This window comes from Capra hircus, chromosome 8, assembly GCF_001704415.2.
Source record: "Capra hircus breed San Clemente chromosome 8, ASM170441v1, whole genome shotgun sequence".
NCBI classification, from domain to species: Eukaryota; Metazoa; Chordata; class Mammalia; order Artiodactyla; family Bovidae; genus Capra; species Capra hircus.
The window spans coordinates 62,995,955-63,016,307 of record NC_030815.1 but is presented as its reverse complement, the minus strand read 5'-3'; the positions used below and the strand labels follow the sequence as shown (position 1 = coordinate 63,016,307).

Below are 20,353 nucleotides of genomic sequence, written 5' to 3'. Positions count from 1 at the left end.
CAGTGCCGGATGTGGCGACACTGAGCAGGGCGTCCCTTTCAGCCAATGGCCGCGCGGTCCGCCGTACGACGGTGACCGGAGGGGTACCTGGGGAGAAAAGGCGGGAGGCCCATGAGGAGCGAGAAAGGACCACCCCTCCACGTCATTACGCGAGTTACCAGAGCAGTGTATCGGAGGGCCCGCGTCTCTTTCAGTTTCCCTTCCGCGGGTTAACTAATTCAGAGACACCACGCCTTCAACCTGTGGACCGCCTCATGCCGGAAGCTGCCCCCAGTAAAGATGGCGGACAGGCAACGAGGAAAAGCCTGAAGTAGGCGGGAAAGGAGGAGCCGGCAGAAGGCGTGCCGGGGCGTGTCGTGAAGGGCGAGGCCCGAATGGGCGTGGCCATCCGTCCCTACTGGGCTTTCGATCTATGAGGCTCACAAGCTGCAGCCAACCGAGTCCCTCCGTCGTCTCCTGGAGGCGGGTCACCACTGGCCTCGCCCCCGTTGGATCACTCCCTCTTGGAAGGTTATCACCTGAGTTTTCAAGATTTGACTTGGGTTGGGCCACTAACCTCCAGTCCCTCTGCGATGGAGGACGCGCAGGAGAACACCGCGGAGTCTGGTTCCTCCGTCCAGTGGTCCGAAGAGCCTGCTGGCTTGGCCAAGGTCCCCGAGGTGTCGCTTTCTGAGGAGTCGGAGGGCTGCACCCGGCCCCTGGAGGCGGCCCCCCCAAAACTCTGTGGATATTTAAGTAAGTTTGGTGGCAAGGGGCCCATCCGGGGCTGGAAGTCCCGCTGGTTCTTCTTCGACGAGAGGAAATGTCACCTGTATTATTCGCGGACCGCGCAGGATGCGAATCCGTTGGACAGCATCGACCTCTCCAGTGCGGTCTTTGACTGCAAGGCGGACGCCGAGGAGGGGACTTTCGAAATCAAGACTCCCAACCGCATAATTACCTTGAAGGTAAATGGAGCACTTTTTCCCCTTTTTGGCCGGGATGGGATCCAGGGCACCGCCGAGCACAGGTGGGTGGTCACAATAAACTTATTATAATCACCGACCCCGATCACCTCAGTGAACCCTGGGTGCCCAGGGTTTTGTGCTTTTCAAAGCACATTCACACCCATTTCCTCATTAGGTTCCTGCAGTAAAGGCCAGGATGATGGACCTATATTACGGATCAAAAAACTGAGTCATAAAGGGGTAAAGGGACTGGTTTGAGTCACACCACTAAAAAGTAGTGTAGCCCACACTTGGAATCTCATAGCTTTCCTACCTCTCACTACCCTATCAAAACTTTTAGGATACAGTCCATTGGGTTCCAAAACAGTGAGACAAGGCTTAACCAGCTTAACAACAAAAAACTAGGCAGTTACCATAACTTTCTTACTTAGGGCTGAAGTACAGTCAAGATATGAGCTTTGCAATCCTCTTTCAAGGCCTGGATTCTGGATTACTTTTCTTGATGTTGTAGCCAAGGGGAGTGAATGCTGAGAAAACATTGGCAGAGATTGGGAGATAAATACTTAGGTTCCACTGATCAACCTACATTGGTCATTGAAGCATATCCAAACCTGTTTTCTCATCAGTAAGTTCTGTTTTATTATCATATTTAACTGGAAAAGCCTGAAGCATTGCAAAGACCATGTGCTTTGAAATCAGACAGGCTTGGATTCAAATTCTGCGTCAGCTACTTACTAACTGTGTGGCTCTGGGCAAGTTAACCTCTTAGTACCTAGATAGTTTGTGAGACTAAAACAAGGTATGTAAGCACCTGGCACATCACAGGCCCCTGCAAGTTACTGAATTAATCTCAGCCTAGACTACTGCTGGCATCTAGTGGGGGTGCAATACATATTTGTTGACTGAACACACAAACTGACAGAACCAAGGTCAGAAAGTTCTTGTCAAGTGAAAGTGCCTAGAACTTAACTAGAAAGAAAGATTGGTGTGGGCTAGGAGTTCTGGAATTCACACTCAGAGAGCAGTGTGCCAGTGGATTGCTTCCCTCCCACCCCCACTTCCAGCCTATGGAGAATCTATTGAGCCCCCTGGATATAGCTCACAGCTTTTAGTTGCACTTTAATGACTAGGCCAGTCTTGTGATCAGGCTGCAGTGGCGGGTGGGGGAGAGTCCATCAGGAGAAAACGATGGCCGAGCTGGGGCATCGGGGAAGGAGACTTATGCAGGTGGCTATGGATATGAGAGAGGAGTCAAGGATGGCTTTTGTAACTGGCTGACTGCCTGGTTGGGCCAGTCACTGACGGGAGGGAACCCCAGATGAGGAAACAACAGGACATGCAGTCTATGTCCCCTTGATAGATTCTTAAGTTTCAAGAGGAGAAGGGCCGTGTGGGCTCACCAATATCTCCATTGCCTACCGCAGTCCCTGACACATACCATAGATGCTCAATATACACATATCCAGAGAATTAATAAAATGGGATGTTTGGGTGTGAGTCGGAGTTTGTGAGCACAAGGTCATGGTGAAGCCCTGAAAGAAGCTAAGGTCTCTCAGGGAAAGCGCTGATATATAGAAAGAGAATGGTAGGCAGCGTTTTATCTGATTTGATCCCTCCATGGCAGGCTGAGGGCCCCTTTCATGGACCCCCCAGCCTTCTGCACACCTCACCAGTGGCCCTCTTGAGAAGAGGGCTTGCCCTGGTTGCTTGCTCATATTCTCACATGGCCTTGACTGTGGTCATCTCTGTGAGGCTCACCTTCTAATCCTAGCGAGCTGCCCAGCTTCTGCAGCCCATCTGATCCCAGGCCTTCTCTCTGTAAGTCACAGTCTCCTGGCGATAAATTATAACAGGTCTCTGGCTTAGAAGTGGGAGACCCAGGTTCTGGGACCAGCTCTACCACCACCTGCCTGGGCCACCTCACAGCTTTAGTTTCTCCAAGTTTCTCCATTTATAGAAGGGGCCATGCACTCCTGCCCTGCTTCCCCAGTGGAGGATTAGGCAACGTAATGGATGTGAGAGTAGGTGGGTGGACCATCTAGTACCGGGGGACTGATGACCAGCGTCAGGCATACCTTGTGTGGGCTGCCTGGAGGCGCCACTGTATTGTTGTTGAGTGCATATGACTTTCCAGGTCCCAGTCATATCATCCTCAGAAAGGAGGGATTCTCCTCATTCCACAAAGTTGACTAGGACACTGAGATGTCACACGAGAAGGTAGTGATGCTACCCAGGCCCCAGCCAAGTCAGAATTTCAAAGCTCTCTCACTCTCTCTCAACGCCTCCAAACTCTTTTAACCAGTGAGCACATTTTGAGCTCCTGCTGCATGTCAGGAACTCCACTGGACACTTTCCTTCCCTCATTTCACCCTCATAACTACCTTATGGACCGAGTGTTATCATCACCATAGCACAGATGGTTAAGATATCTCTGAGTGGGAGATCAGAGCCTGGTTATCTTCTATGACCAAGGAGCATGTGGTGTTTCAAAGATTGGCACCTATCCACAGTGGCAGTGTTTTGTTTTGTTTTTTGTTTTCTCAGGAAGGAGAGAGTTGCCAAACTAACCATGACCTTCTCACATCCCTCACCCAGTCCCACCGTGTGGGCACAGGGCCTTGCCAACTAACCCTTGTGCTTCTCAGGCTGCCACCAAGCAAGTGATGCTGTACTGGCTGCAGCAGCTGCAGATGAAGCGCTGGGAGTTCCACAACAGCCTACCTGCACCTCCTGCTGCACCCGACGCTGCCCTGGCCGGGAATGGGCCTGCCCTGCGCCTTGAGCTAGGTATCCAACAGGCTTGCCTTCTACCCACACACCCAGGGCTTTTGGTGACCAAGCCTCTACCCACCTGTTGGGAGTGAATGGGAGGAGTCCTCTGCTAAAGAAGCAGAGAGCCAGGGATGTGACTCAGGATCAGCTAGGGCAACAGTATAGCATCCATGGCAAGAACACAGGCGCTGAGGCCATGCTGGCTGGCTTTAAATCTTCATCCTGTGCAGTCTTAGGCAAGGTACTTAGCCTTTCTGAGCTTTGATTTCCTTCCCTGTAAAATGAGGTTAATAAACTATACCTACTTCTTAGGGTTATTATAAGGATTAAATGAATCTACGCAGCTTAAGTGGTTGGAATGATGTCTGAGCATTGTCAGAGTTCAGTAGACGTCAGCTAATATTATGGTGATGGCAATTTCACAAGAAATTTCACAACCTGTGAGGAAGGTTAATGAGAAAATGCAGTTATTATTGTTGCTTCTGACATAAATGCTTTTGTACTGTGAGTCGAGTAGATCTGTGATCTTATCCCATGTTTCTGTAGGGCAGAACCTTTACCCCCAGGTGACCCATAAGAACCCAAATCCTAAAACATCTCAGCATGGAGGAGTCCTGGAGCTCATACCCTGCCACACCCATATTGCAGCCAGGACTGTGACTGGCAGGTTTTAGAACTGAGACAGAAAACCACCCACAAGGCTGTAGCGTGTCTAACATGCTTCACCATCAGTTGACAGGGACCCCCGTGGGCGAAGGCGGGACCTGTGGCCAGCCGCCTCCTAGACCCTGGTACTCAGATGCATTACAGACCGAGCTCATCTGCCTTTATCCTCCCCACTTTTCCTTCCCCCAGCAAATGGCCTTCATTTACCATTTGCCCCTTCATTTACTTCATTTATAAAATTGCCCCTTCCTGAATCTCAGATAGCCAGTCCAGTCGGTCGCCCAGGCCGGCAATGTCTGCTTTCTGGCCTGCACGTCAGATCCAGGCCCCCACTGCTATTGCCTTGGGTCAGGCCTCCACTTTTAGCTGGGCAACCACAGCAGCCTCCTCTCCGGTGTCCGCATGTCCCAGCCTGCCGCCGCAGACCCAACCTCTTCACTGCAGCCCAAGTGAACTTTCTCAAATGAGAGCCTGAGCCCCACCCCCTTCCATGGCTGCCGTCCATGTCCCAGGCCCAGCTTTTTAGCACCAGATTCAGGCCTTGTCCTTCTTGGTCTCAGCTCTGCCTGTGCGCCCAGTGCCCACCTTGTGCTGTGTACCTCAGCAGCACCAGAGGCGTCCCTGCCTACTTTTGTCCACCTGACGCATTCCTGCTTACATTCTCTGGCCATGCTCCACTGTCATCTCCTTGCTAACTTCCTCTTGGCAGCTTTCCAGGACTTTGCCAGCTGGATTCTGTGAGCCCTCAACGCTTTTTGCAGACAGTTAATATTATGTTCTAATCACAGTGTGATTAGTGTCAGTCTCTGCCCTCTACCCTCCAAAGGTGGGTTCCATGTCTCTGTCACATGTATCCTCAGTACCTGATGCCCTGCCAGGCACATTGGGTATCTACTGAATGAATGTATTCACTGAGTGAATACATTGAATTTTATCATTATGTGAGAAAAGGAATATATAGCCCTTAGCATAATGCCAGGTACATAGTGAATGCTCAGTGCTTGAGAACTGTCCTAGTAATGCAGTTACCGAATGTGTCTGTACACCCTGTCATGGTCAATGCTTCTTTTTAATGGTTTATGAGAATCATTCATCATTTCCCCAGAGAACCTTCTGTGTGTTTCATGCTTCTAAGCACTTTCTTTGGGAAAGGGTGTGTTTGCTTTTGCTTCTGCACTTCTCACCCTCCTCTCCCATCTCTGGGAGACCCAATAGCCCTGACTATGCCAGAACCTGTGGCTGAATGACGCAGTTGCCAGATCAGCCTTAGACTAGAAGTACCAAGGAAGCCTTCCGTTGACAGGATTCCCAAGTATCCAAAGAACCAGGTTATCAGAAGAATGCCTTTGGTTCAGCACACTCAGTGGGCCTCTTCTGGGCCTGCCCCTGCAGTGGCTGTGGGAGGAGGGGAGTGGTTGCCTTAATGACCAGGCGCCAGTCTCCTGCGGGGGACTGGGGACTGGAGGTGGGGGGTAGGGTGGGGGTAAGATGCAGGAAGCCAGGATGTAGGCTTCTCCTCTGAAGCCTTTCTCATCCCACAGCAGTCTCCACCCTCCTGGTCACAAGGGCCCTGAGGAACCTTCCCCAGAAAGACATTTCCGGAGTCTTGAGCAAGTTGGCAGACCCCAGATCAGCCATCTAAAGCAGACTGCCCCACCTCTCCAGCCTCCACCCTTCCTGGGAGGAAGCGGAGGCATGCTTCTAGGGGAGCAAAAACCAACAGACTCGCATCTGACTTTGAGTCACGGACACCTCATCTTCTATAAAAGTGTCTAATCATGTCCTTGAGCAATCTGCAAGGCATGTTCTCCACAACTTTTAAGTGTTTACACCTTTATTTTATAGTTGCCATAAACACTGGTCTCTATAAGATCCATGGAGGATCAAGGGGGTGTCAGCAGATCTATAATAATAATAAGTAGGACACAGTTTACAAAGGACTTTTATGTATATCATCATAGAAATACCTATACCACTTACTGACTCCGTTCTCACACTTTACATGCCTTAAGTTCCCTAATCCTCACAGAGATCTTCGGTGGGTAGTTATTCCCATTTTGCAGAGGAGGAAACTGAGGCTTGAAGGGGTCAAGAGACCTGTCCAAGGTCACACAGCAAGAAAATGTCAGCACTGGAATTTGAACCCTAATCTTCAGACTCACACACACCCCCTGACACCCCTCAGACTGTGGGGGCAACTGGTCATGTGTTCAGGGCCCTTTGGGGAAGCAGCGACCTTCTGGCTAGGCAATTTTATTGTGCTGATTTCTTCAGACTTGTGATGTGGTAGCCCCTATAGTTCAGGCAAATGGAGAATTACAAGTAAATGCTACTGAAAGCTTTTTGTGTGGGCACCTCCCTGAGGTCATGTACACCTCCTTCTCTAGGCCAGAGAGGGCCCCAGAGACCCCAGACCAGAGCCTTGGGTTATATCAGTTCTGTTTTCTATGGGGGCATCTGTCTGGAACTGAACCCGTAAAACAGTCTATGCCAAGCCCTCAGCCCTTCAGAGGTGTGCCTGTGTTTTATATGTTTTTGCACCCATGCCCTCTGTGTAGATGTAGTGCAAAAATAAATTTTCTCTACCCCTGCAATCTTTTACTCTCTCAGTGAGAGGGCTTCAAACGAAGAGTGTCTGCTATCCTGTCATCCTCAGGGGCTGCCTGATCAGGGTCCTGCCACCCCTCCCATGGCCTTAGTTCTCTCCCACTTTTGTAACACTCAAAACTGACCTCGAAATATTTTGCCTCCCTCTCTCTTATACTTCAACTAATGCTTCCTTAGCCTTGAAACCTTCCTTACTATTAAACATTTTGGAGGAAGCAGAACATATTGGAAACATGGAAAACTAGAAGAAAAAGAAACCAGAAGCCTATCACCCAGAGACAGCCAGTGTTAGTGTTATGTCATGGACTCCTGCCTGCCTTTTATTTAAATATATCTCTGATCATATAATAATACAAAAGGCCCTACTTAGATTTTTGGCACTCAGTATTGTGTCCCTAAAATTTCCCTGTTGTAAAATCTCGTTATTAACATCTGCTTTTGATGACTATATATTTTCTGTTTATGAAAAGAATCCATGTTTACTGTAGAAAATTTGGTGCAGTAGGGGGAGAAGGAAACTATAATGAGCATAACCTGCCCACTTCTAACCCCATCATGCAGTTCTGACCTCTGTTAAGATTGCAGAGTGTACTTCTTTGACACTTTTTCTGGACAGTTGAGATCATACTAGAATCCCAACTTTTTCCACTTTATATCCCGTGGATGTTCCCCATATTCCTAAGCATTCTTCATTAGCATTGTTCTCAATGGTTGAGTGATAGTCCATTGCCTAAAGGCATCATGATGTGTTTAACCTCTCCCCAGTGCCAGGATGAGCCTTCTGGCTCATAAAGCTTTGTCTGCATTTCCAACAACTTCTTTGGGATGGATTCTCAGATAGAAATACCTGCAATTCTGCAAATTTTTAAGGGGTTTTCAGGAAGGTTGTCCTAGCAAAACCTTTGGCGAAAAGCCTGCTGCCTCTGGCTGCTGTTAACCTGAAGGGAAGCCTTGCTGTGCAGCTCATAGACTCTCACTTGCTCCCAGTCATGACACTGCCCAGCTTGTCTTCCTAAGTGCAGTGACTTAGAGCATGGATGATTTCCCTTTTCTTTTTTCCCCAGAGCAAGAGGAGGAGGATCAGGAGGCGTTGCTGTGTCCCGTGAAAACGCCCACTGAGCTTGTGGGCGTGGGAGCTGCCTGGCAGCCAGTCCATGCCAAGCCCTCAGCCCTTCAGAATATTTCCCTCAAGCACCTGGGAACTGAAATACAGTAAGTGCCACGCAGCTGAGCGGCCTGCCAAGCTGCAGGCATCCCCTCCTTCAGAGCTTACAGCTATCTGGTACGACTCCCCTGCGGGGAGGTGGACCTGGGTTGGGGGCTAGGCTCTTTATTTTCAATTCATGACATCATTACTACATTTGTTCCAATTTTTAAAATAGTATACATTCTCTGTAAGAAATAAGAAACACCCAGAAAGGTATAAATTTTAAAATTACCCATAGTCCTTTTACCCAGGAAGCATTCTTAGCATCTCCTTCCTCACATTGTCCATTTACATGTGCATATTGTTGTTGTTTAGTTGCTCAGTTTCAGTTCGGTTCAGTCACTCAGTCGTGTCTGACTCTTTGTGACCCCATGAATTGCAGCACGCCAGGCCTCCCTGTCCATCACCAACTCCCAGAGTTCACTCAGACTCACTTCCATCGAGTCCATGTTGCCATCCAGCCATCTCATCCTCGGTCGTCCCCTTCTCCTCCTGCCCCCAATCCCTCCCAGCATCAAAGTCTTTTCCAGTGAGTCAACTCTTCACATGAGGTGGCCAAAGTACTGGAGCTTCAGCTTTAGCATCATTCCTTCCAAAGAAATCCCAAGGTTAATCTCCTTCAGAATGGACTGGTTGGATCTCCTTGCAGTCCAAGGGACTCTCAAGAGTCTTCTCCAACACCACAGTTCAAACGCATCAATTCTTCGGCGCTTAGCCTTCTTCACAGTCCAACTCTCACATCCATACATGACCACAGGAAAAACCATAGCCTTGACTAGACAGACCTTAGTCGGCAAAGTAATGTCTCTGCTTTTGAATATACTATCTAGGTTGGTCATAACTTTTCTTCCAAGGAGTAAGCGTCTTTTAATTTCATGGCTGCAGTCACCATCTGCAGTGATTTTGGAGCCCCCAAAAATAAAGTCTGACACTGTTTCCACTGTTTCCCCATCTATTTCCCATGAAGTGATGGGACCGGATGCCATGATCTTCGTTTTCTGAATGTTGAGCTTTAAGCCAACTTTTTCGCTCTCCTCTTTCACTTTCATCAAGAAGTTGCTCAGTCGTGTCCAACTCTCTTGCGACCCCTAGATACTGTAGCCCACCAGGCTCCTCTGTCCATGGGATTTTTTCAGGCAAGAATACTGGAGTGGGTTGCCATTTCCTTCTCCAGGGTATCTTCCCAACCCAGGGACAGAACTCTTATCTCCTATATTGGCAGGCAGATTCTTTACCACTGAGCTCCAGGGAAACCCATACATATGAACATAATTGAGATCTATTCAGTGGAACGGAGGGATAGCTTCGCAGTATTCTACAAATGTCAGATGCATCATTATTCCCTTTTCGCATGTGTAATTTACTGCATGTCAATTATGTCTCAGCTTCTTTTTCATTTACTCAGGTGTGGTATATATAATTTATATTTCCTACTGGCAGGCTTTGTTTTAAACAGCTTATAAGAAGACAGCACTATAGCCTGGCTCTCAGACTTCACTGCCTGCATTTGTATCCTGGCCCCACCAGTCATAGGCTGTCCCACCCTTGGCAAGATGTTTGATTTCTCTGTGCTTCGCTCAGATTGTTAGTAAATGTAAATGCAGTAATGTTTGCCTCGTGTGTGTGTTTGGGGCAAGAAGAAGTTTAAAGGTAAACTGCTTTAGAATTGTGCTTGGGTATCAGTGAGCACTTAAATATTGAATATTATCTGCTGCTTTTATTGTTGCTCTAATTGAAGGGATGGAAGCTTTGGGGAATTAAGATGATCCTGTTTGGGTGCTTGTTTTCTCTGTGGACGTTAGATGAGCTGGGGCCTCTTGGAAAGCAGAATAGATTGTTTGCTGGACTTAAATTAGAGACCCTGGTTCTGTGTGACTCAAACATAGCATTCCTCTCTGTCGGCTTCAGTGTGTGAATTTGCTTGGGTAACTAGTAGGGGAGTGGTGCTGTTCCCAGGAGAGAAACAGATTTTAGGGAAAATAACAAGGCATTTAGATCTGATCTGGAGAGAGAGACTTGGGGGTATATGGCATGATTGAGCCCCCCCAGGATGAGTGGACAAGGAGGGCGCCCTGCAGAGGATCTTCCGTTGGGTGAAGCAGGAGGGAGCTGGGTACAGGGGTTGAGTCTGCTGTGGGGAGAGAGGGCCTGAGGAGCCCAAACACCCAGCCAGTGTGTGTCCAGAGTGGTCTCACGAAGATCATACCAGGATCATGCCTACTGACAGCCACCAAACAACAGAAGCGGAACCAAGAACATGCAAAAAAGGAAGTTTCCGAGGATCACTCAGTTACTTGAAATAACCCACAGAAAATGTGAAATGGTATTGCAAGTGCCCTGTCTGCCCACAGCCTGGAAAGACCCTTGTGTCCTGCACGCCCTTGCCTGACTGGGCTTGGTGTTTGCTCTTGGCAATGCTGTGAGCCCCGGTCATACTCGAGGAAGGACACTGTGCTGGGTGTTTTACGCTCTCACTGAGGCGTCTGGACAAACCTGCAATGTGGCATCTAATGGTTAAGTTCTCAGACATGGGTTAGACATGCACATCTGTGGCTCAGTTCCACCACTTGCTCACTCTGTGGCTTTGATTCCTTAACCTTTCCAAGTCTCAATTCTTCCTGTCTAGTGGAGGTTATAACAGGACTTACCTCACTGGGCTCCTGTGAGGAGTAAATGAGTTGAATGTGTGTAGGTGAGGATGAGATGAGTGAATTCCTAGTATTTATCTTGGATCTGGTCCATGCAAGGGCCAGGTCATTGTTGGTTGTGGATATATCCCTCGTCTCATTGCACATGAGAAAACCCAGGCTCAGAGAGGATAAATGACCTGCCCAGGGTTATCTGTCCTTCCAGAACAAGGCTTTATGATCACTGCTTCCATGCTCAACTAGGCCTTTCAGACCTAGTTAAACCTACACAGAAAATGATCTACGAACTGCTCTAAGCAAAGTCAATAGAGTGGAGATGCCTCTTCCAAGCACAGTAGTTTGGCTGGGTTGTGGCCATGTGGTCTGTAACAGTAGTTAGTGAGCCGCCTGTCCCCAGCAGAGACATGCTTAGAACTATCTTTACTGAACGAAATTGGGATTTCTATGCCTTCCCATACCCCAGGAGTGACTACTTGTGAGGCCTTGGACATGGTGGGGAGGCTGCAGTCCCTGGGCAAGGAAAAGTACAGTCACCCCACCACACCGTGCCTCTGGCTACAGGGATGTTCCCCAGGGTCTCCGCCAAATCATGCGTGAGATTGATGTGATGGGGCTCAGTACAAGACCAGCACAGAGTGAGAGTCAGTGATAGTGCTCCTCTAGGATCGATCCCTGGTTTGCAAAGATCCCTTGGAGAAGGGAATGGTTACCCACTCCAGTATTCTTGCCTGGAGAATTCCATGGATGGAAGAGCCTGACGGGCTATATAGTTCATGGGGTTGCAAAGAGTCAGACACAACTGAGCAACTAATACTTTCAAAGTAAGAACTAGGAAGAGGAAATGTCTAGCCCAAGGAGTCAAGGGTACCTTATTCAAGTTCAGGTGTTTAGGAGTGCTGAGTTCTAATTTCTTCTCTGTTCTTAATTTAATTGATTAATTTTACCTTCCATCAGTAAGCTGTACTTGCAATAAGAGAACAATCTCATTGTTTTCCTATTCTGGACCCAACTATACCAAAAAACTGGATTTTGTTTTAAAAACAAGTTTAAGATCAAATGATAGTCCTTTGAAAAGGTTAACAAAATTGATGAACATTTATCTAGAAAGACCAAGAAAATAAAAGACTCAAATGAGTAAAGTCAGAAACAAGAGAGGGTATATTACTACCAACCTTACAAAAATAAAAAGGTTTGTTAGGAAATACCATAAACAATTCTATGCTAACAAATTAGATAACTCAGATGAAATGGACAAATACCAAGTAAATCAAATTACTAAAACTGACTCAAAAATAGAAAATCCAAGACCTATAACAAGTAAAGAGATTGAATTAGTTATCAAAAACTTAGACACATACAGGACCATCTTATTTTATAGCTCAGTATGCGTATATGTAATTCACAAAAGAAAACCCTTTCTAAGTGGGGTGCATTCTGATGTTTTCTGTTCCATTTTTTAGATGTTTATCATGATAGCAAACTGATTTTTCAGTCTACCATGGGCTTCCCTGGTGCTCAAATGGTAAAGAATCTGCCGGTGATGCAGGAAACCCGGGTTCGATCCCTGGGTCGGGAAGATCCCCTGGAGAAGGAAATGGCAGTCCCACTCCAGTATTCCAGTATTCTTGTCCCATGGACAGAGGAGCCTGGAGAGCTACAGTCCGTGGGATCGCAAAGAGTCAGACACAAGTGAGCAGCTTGCACAATGGTTCATATCCTGTTTAAAAAACATGGACGTAGTGAACTCTTCAGTCATTTTTTTTCTTCCTCGTTTATATTTTGGAATGTATCTGCTTTTCTCGCTTTGCAAAGGGAAAATAAACTCAGTTGAATTGCCTTTTCATCCATTTCAACTCACTGTGAATTTCTCCGTGGTCTGTAGTGCCCGGTCAGCTTTTGGTGATACTGAGTTCCTTCCTGCAAAGCAAACATCTGATGAGGGAACTTCCCTGGTTAAGACTCCGCCTTCCAATGCAGGGAGCGCAGGTTTGATGCCTGGTTGGGGAGCTAAGATCCCACATGCATAGTGGCCAAAAAACCAAAACATAAAGCAGAAACAATACTGTAACAAATTGAATAGAGACTTTTAAAAAAATGGCCCACATTAAAAAAAATCTGTTGAGTCTGCACTCTGGGTGCATGTGACCCAGTGCCAGGTACCCACAGGCATACAGGTAGGTTAGTGCCCAGTTCTTGAAGAAAAGACACCAGTACTTAGCCTGGGCAAGTGCTTGGTCAAAGGGAGGCCCATCCCTGATGTGCAGTAAGCTCTTTGGAGGCTGTGAGGTGATCAGTGAAGGCTGCCGAGAGAACAGGTCTGAGCAGGGAAAGAAAGCAAAGGGGGCAGGAGGCCGGAAGTTGTTTAGAACTTCTCAGCAGAAGTCAGAAGCCACTGGTACTTTTTAAGCCAAGTCGTTATAAGACCAGGTGACGGTTTCAGGAAAGTTAATCTGACAAGTCTATTTCAGTGAACAAAGCAGACAAACACCCCTGGCCCTCATGGAGCTTACATTCCAGCTGTGGAGTTGGAAGCAGAGGAGTCAAGCTTGTGCTGCTTACAAGGAATGTTATGTACGGAAGGTGATGTGTATGATGAAAAAGGGGAAAGGAGAAGGATGAGGGTATTGGGAGAGGCTCAGATGGGATGCATCCTGCAGGGAGCCTGAAGTCAGGCAGGCTGATCAGGCTGTGATCGGGGTTGGGGACATAGCCTGAGCACCAGCAGTGGCAGTGGGGAGGGCAGCGGGCAGCACAGCAGGGCCATCAGCCTCGCGACCCTCTATTTTCCTTTCAGAAACACAATGTGCAGCATCCGGGGCAACAAGCAGACCCAAGGAGCAGGCCACAGACCCCCCGGAGAAGATTCTCCACTGAGCGAGGAGACGCAGAGAGAGGAGCAGCTCTCTCCCCCTGACCCTGGCACCCCAGGTGAGCTCTGCCCAGGCCCGAGCTGCCTTCAGAGACTAAGTGGGTGTCCTCTGTCTTCCCCTAAACCGGCGTCCCTGCTTTTGTGTCAAAGGTGGAACGCGCCAGATCCATCCTTCTGGGCTTCCATGGGTCTAGCAGCAGTAACGATTCTTTTTTTTTTTTTTCTTCTTAATTGAATTTATTTAGCTGTGCTGAATCTTCTTTGCGGCAGGCAGGATCTTTAGGTGTGGCATGCAAACTGTTGGTTGCGAAATGTGGGATCTAATTCCCCAACCAGCGATTGAACCTGGGTCCCCTGTATTGGGAATGCAAGGCCTTGGCGACTGGACCACCAGGGAAGTCCCCCCCTTTTATTTTTAAATTGTGCTAAAAATACGTAACAAAATTTACCACTTTAACCAATTTTAAGTGTAGGGTACTTGCACATTTCTTGTGCTACCATCACTTTCCATCACTACCATCCATTTCCAGAACACCTTTCGTTTTCCCAAACTGAAACACCAAGCAATGATTCTTGAAGTAATAAAGGAAAATATCTCTCACTTTTTCTCTCTTCCTTTTTTTTTTTTTAAATTTGTAAGGAAAGGATATGAAAATGCTTTTCTGGGATGATTAAAATCAGATCAGCCTGAAGAAGCAGAACAAGTGACTTCAAAGTATTCTTTCCTACCATGATATGGCACTTTATTATTTCTTTTTCAAAATATGAATGACCCATCAGGGTGGGTTGGCATCTTTGAAATGGGCATTCATACCCTTAGGACATATTTTAACTTGGAAACAATTGGGAAAAAACTAGCTAAGTCTTATGGTAGAGAGAACCCCTGGGCTGCACAGAAGTGACTTTAGAAAAAGCACTGCTGTAGAGCACTGTCTGGTGAACCAACAGCCCAAGAAAAAATCAGTACTATATCGAATCAATAGCAGGTTCTTTGTGCCAGGGCTACTCTAAACGTTTTTCCTTTTTGCAGGGGGGTGGGGGGAGCAGTGGGCTGGTGGTCACAGTTTCATTAAGATATCCAAGAACTTTCAGGTGTACCAGCTGAATTTAGAAAAGACAGAAGAACCAGAGATCAAATTGCCAGTAATTCACATACCATGCAATTCACTCCTTTGAAGCATACAATCCAGTGGCTTTCAGTATGTTCACAGAGTTGTGCAACCCATCACCATAATCTATTTTAAAACTTTTCTTTTTTCTTATTTTATTTACTTGGCTGTGCCAGGTTTTAGTTGCAGCATGCAGACTCTTTTAGTTGCAGCTTATGAATTCTTGAGTTGTGGCATGTGGGATATGGTTCCCTAACCAAGGATTGAACCCAGGGCCCCTGAACTGAGAAATCCTTAAAACATTTTTATTACTCTCAGCAGGAACCCTGTACTGCTTAGTCATCAGTCTCAGTCTCCATCTTCCTCCGGCTCTAGGCAAGCATTAATCTTCTTTCTGCCTCTATAGATTTACCTTTTCTGGACATTGCATAGAAATGGAATCTACCACATGTAGTCCTTTGTGATGGGTGTCTTTTACTAAAGTAGAATCTTTTTATGTTTCATCCACATGCACAAAAGGCTTTACACTCCATTAATCCGTTTAGTCTTTACAATGACCTGAGCAGTAAATACTGTTGTTCCCCTCATTTAATAACTGAGTGGACTGGGGACGGGTATGTGGAGTGACTGGCTCATGGCTGCACAATGAGTACAGAATAAGATTCAGGCCCAACAATCAGGCCCCATACTGCTGCCTGAAGCCTCATTTCTAAGTTTTGCCTTTGCAATCTACCTCTTTATTGTCATGAAACCTTGTCCCCACAAGCAAAATCTGATACACAAAGCAGATAAAAGCAGAACTGGGAGTCTAGGCTGTCTCAGAGCCTCTCCCTAGTCAGCCTTTGATGCACTCCCGTGAAATCCTAGGGCAATGATTGAAAACCACTGTCTTAAGCCTGGTTTTCCTCAACTGTAAGATAGGCACAGTGATGCTACGCTGCCTGCCCTCAGGGCTGCTGGACAGCAGTGTTATTAGAGGGCAGCAGGGCTCCAGGGAGCCTCCCTGCTCTCTTAGACCCCATGGCAAGAGAGAGAAGCGTTGCATTCATCTGAGCACTGCAGGCTGCTTTGTACCTGGCCCAACTGGATTTCTTTTGGGCTTCCATGGCAACCCTGGCTTCCCTGGTGGCTCAGTGGTAAAGAATCAGCCTACAAAGTGGGAGATGAGGGTTCGATCCCTGGGTTGGGAAGATCCCCTGGAGAAAGAAATGGCAGCCCACTCCAGTATTCTTGCCTGGGAAATCCCTGGACAGAGGAGCCTGGCAAGCTACAATCCATGGGTTCACAAAGAGTCAAACACAACCAAGCGACTCAACAACAACAATCAGGTTTAAGTCTGGAATAAGATCATTCTGTTCCTACCTTCAACAAGGCCAAGGAGTTGTTTTTTGTCTGTTCCAGACTATCTGGTTGTCCCTTGGCCTGGCCCCTGAAGAAAGTTGCTAAAGCCATCCAGCTCATTTTGCGAGTCCTATCTGTCCTCTCCCCTGGGATCTCATACCTCATCCTTAGTTTTAACATCATAGTCCTAAAAGGACTAGGTATGACTCACTAAGAGGTACTATTGGGGGAAGATAAATGAGTAAATTGAGTTAGAAAATTTAGATGGCTCAAGAAAAAAATCCTACACTGTACCAAAGTGGGCAGCAAATGTGGCTCTGAGCTTTTCAGCAGCCAAGGCAAAGAGGGAAATGTAAGCAGTTAGATATTTTTCAGTGTCCCTAAGACTATAAACACATATTTTCTTGAAAAAAGCAAAGATTTTTCTGGCGCTGAGAGCTGAGAAGAATTTCTATTGGGGCCTCATAACAGACATGGTGTATGCCATGCATTCAAAATTCTGAAGATCTCTTGACCTTGAGACCATTACATGGTCCTGCATGCAGGTGGATGGCAGAGCCCTAAAGCACAGGCTGGAAGTAGGGTGGGACAAGGTCTGGGCAAGTGATTTTTCAAACACTAGATTTGATTTAAGAATAAAATTTAGCACGGGTCAGCAAACATTTTCTGCGAAGAGCCAGAATAGCAAATATTTGAGTCATTGTAGGCCATGCAGTCTCTATGGCAAGTACTCAACTCTGCCTTTGTGGTGGGAGAGCAGTGCAGACAATACACACAGAAATGAGCAGGGCTGAGTTCCAATAAAACTTTATTTACAAAAGCAGGCCAGGGCCTGATCTGGCCTATGGGCCATTGGTTGCTGACCCAGGCTCTAGAGGAAATAAAAGGATATAGCCTCGAGACATTCAGCTATGGAAAGTATGTCTCGCCTAATGTAGCTTGTAATTAGATTCAAATGAAGGTTTCCATTACTCACTGGGACAAGAAGGTAGAGTATGGATATTCTGTGCTCCTATCAGTGGACAGATCTGTGTGCTTTGAAAATCGCCCAGAGTGTAGAGGAGGAATCCTGAAATAAGAAAAAGTACTTCCAGCCTGGGCCTGCGCCTGAGGAGATGGCCACCTGGCAGACACCAGCAGGGTCATAGGAGGTAGCACCTGCAGGTTGAGATCGGAGAGTAGGGAACAGGCACGGTTTGGAGGATGGGCTGGATGAGCCAGCCAGCACAGTGTAAACAATGTTGATTTAGTTTCTTGATTCTCAGAATGTGATCCCTGCACAAGTTGTATCAGTGTCACCTAGAAACGGTTAAAAATGCAAATTCTCAAGCCCCTCCCTAGGCCTATTGGTGGAAAAACTGTGGGAGTCGGGTCCCCAATCTACATTTTACCAGGCCTTCCAGGGCTTCTGCGGCAACCCCAAGGCTGAGAACTACTGAGCCCGCTGATCACAACCTCTGTGTTTCTCCTTTTGAGCAGGGAAGGATCCAGCGAATTCTCAGAAGCCTACACCCAAGTCCTCTCTGACCACCAGTCTCATTCAGAAAGCCAAGAGCCAGAGCAACACCTTCCCGCTCTTCAGCGAAGGGCTCATGCGGAACCGAACTGCCCAGGAGAAAGTACTGGCCTTGGAGCAGCAGGTTCTGATGCTCACCAAGGAGCTAAAGGCTCAGAAGGTGAGCTCTGGCCCCAAAGAGGCCCCAGGCTCTGGTGCTCCCCTCTGGGCCTGGTATCCCTGGACAAATCAGATATGATGTGTTCGCTAGTCTAGGTCTTTAAAAGGTCAAACTGCAGGTGGCTGGGAATGTTACACTGTCACTCAGACTAGGTGACCGAAGGCCACCAAGGACAGGGTCTCTCAGATCTCCCCTGGGAGACTGTGCATGACCTGACCCCACACCTGAAGAGGGACAGTGTTTGGAGGAGAGTGATCTGCATGCAAGGTCCTGGGAGGGGCCACTGAAGGAACTGGGGGATCTTTGAGCTGGCAGCTGGTAACTGGGTACAGATTTCTGAAGGACTGTCATGGGACAGAAAAAGCAGATAGGTCTGTGTGTGTGGTCCGAGGGCTAAGCACAGAGGACTGTGCTTAGGGCTAAGCACAGAGGACAGGGAGGAAGATTCAAGCATTTTAGAGAGAGAAGTTAATTCTAGCAGTTAAAAGAAAGAGCTACATGGTCGTTGTAGAAAACAGGTCACACACATACACAGACATGCAAATCCTTCAAAAATCCTACCACCCAGAGAGTAAATCAGGTTCATGTCTGGCAGTGACGTCATGAAGTAGTCAGGGTCACGTGGCAGAGCAGCGATGGGGGATGCAGCAGGGGGAGTAGGCTCTCTTTAGCACAGTAAGAGTGACTACACCAGCACAGTTGCTACCACAAATCCTGAGCTTAGGGCCCGTGGTACTCTAGAGATGGGCCCCACTGAGGTCCCAGGCTCCTTTTCCTCTGAGAGGAAGGCCTACACTCTCATGTTTGAGCCTTGGCTAGGAAAACCCAACACGAAAGTTATTATGAAACCCTGAGTCTCTTTCTGCTTTGCTTCTGCTCTTGCTCCTGGGGCGGTAAAGAGTATATTGTATTTACTTCTAAATAGTCTCTCCTTTCTTCGTTTCTTCTTTTCCTTTCTTCGTTTCTTCTTTTCCTTTCTGTTCTGTTTTTGGAGAACGCAGTCCAGAAAAGCACTCTCCCTACCTTGTTTTTGCCCCTTCTCTGCCTTTCTCACCCCTGAACAGTTATTTTGGGAACCAGCAGAGCCTTCATACCTGGCAGGTCGCTCGCTTAGTCGCTCAGTCGTGTCCGACTCTTTGCGACCCGGTGGACTGTAGCCCACCAAGCTCCTCTGTCCATGGGATTCTCCAAGCAAGAGTACTGGAGTGGGTTGCCATTTCCTTCTCCAGGGGATCGTCCCGACCCAGGGATCAAACCCAGGTCTCCCGCATTGGAGGCAGACGCTTTAACCTCTGAGCCACCAGGGAAGCCCACCTAGCAGGTCAGGGGTTACATTTAATGAAGCAGCAGGTGACTAGAGTCCTCAAAGGAGGAAATTCATCCATTCCTATGTTCTCTACTCATTTGTTTATTCACCCAGCCTTCTCTGAGGCCCTGTTACAGACACGGTGTTCCAGGCGCTGGAGAACAGTGAGAAAAGACACAGCCCTTACAGCACCCAACTATATTCTTCAGCACATGAAGTCTCCTCTGATGCCACCTAGCAGCCCAGCCATCACTCTTGCCTCCCGTCACCTTTGTGTTCCCATCGTGAGTGTCGTGAGGCCACTCCTGAGAACCAAGGGCATTAAGCTGAGCTGTAGCAGTTTCCTGATTCCTGGACCAGGACAGCTGAAGTCCCAAACGTGACCTGGAGAGGAAGAGAAATGTAGAATGCAGACACTTCCTCTCCTTTCTGTGCATCTTCTCCCTTCTTTCTAGGAAGTGTGGGTGGCCTTTCCTCTTAGGGCGTTAGTTATTGTCAAGTGAAGTGAAGAAGCCCTGAGAGACCTAGTGGTTGCCCCTAGTGGTTGTGCAACCCTGGAGGATTCTTCAATCCTCAGTAAATGAGGCCAGCTCTTGGACGTTAGTAAGGGCCACCCAGGCTGTTGACAGCTCCCCTACAGTCAGCCTGAAAACATCAGGGAGAAGTTGTTCAAGCATTAGAGAATCGGGACTTTCTTACACGTGCACTTTCCTGGGACAGAGAGTGGGAAGAGACTGTCTTGGGGCTGAGGTTTGCCTTAGGGAATGAGTGAATCGCCTGCTGTCCAACCCATCTCCCAAATGCACTTCAGTCTAGTGAGCGATTCAACACACAGGCCTTTAAATAAGACGGTCCTGGCCCTGAGCAAGTTCCCTAACCTCTCTCAGCCTCCACTTCCTCCTCTGTAAATGGAGCTATCATCAAATAGAGCTATCATCATGTTTTACTGAAAGGGCCTGTGTCAAGACTCGCAAAACTCAGTACCTGGCACCCAGCAGCTGCCCCAGACATGCAGGTGTGGTCATTGTGGCTGTGACTTCGGCATTCCCTGCCCTCCCTGTTGACTCCTTCCCGCACACACCCCGAGGGCCTCTGGGAATTCTACTTGTGGGACAGAGGCTGTCCTTACCTTTATTCCACATTTGGAACAGGGACCCCAGTTTTACCAACTCTGGGGTTTTGCCCTCAACTCAAATACCAAAACC

At 47.8% G+C, this 20,353-nt stretch overlaps 1 protein-coding gene across 2 annotated transcripts in view; it reads left to right on the top strand.

Annotated features, from left to right (window-relative positions):
• The window catches only part of TBC1D2 (TBC1 domain family member 2), a 42,907-nt gene continuing 23,026 nt past the window's right edge, over positions 473 to 20,353 (top strand). Inside the window, exons 1-5 of one of the 2 annotated variants that reach the window (XM_005683907.3) lie at positions 473 to 947; positions 3,593 to 3,734; positions 8,057 to 8,204; positions 13,642 to 13,775; positions 17,646 to 17,842. In XM_005683907.3, coding sequence (XP_005683964.2) covers positions 573 to 947; positions 3,593 to 3,734; positions 8,057 to 8,204; positions 13,642 to 13,775; positions 17,646 to 17,842 — 996 coding nt within the window. In that variant the 5' untranslated portion in view covers positions 473 to 572. The remainder of the gene's footprint in view (positions 948 to 3,592; positions 3,735 to 8,056; positions 8,205 to 13,641; positions 13,776 to 17,645; positions 17,843 to 20,353) is intronic. The other variant, XM_005683910.3, reaches the window with a different exon arrangement.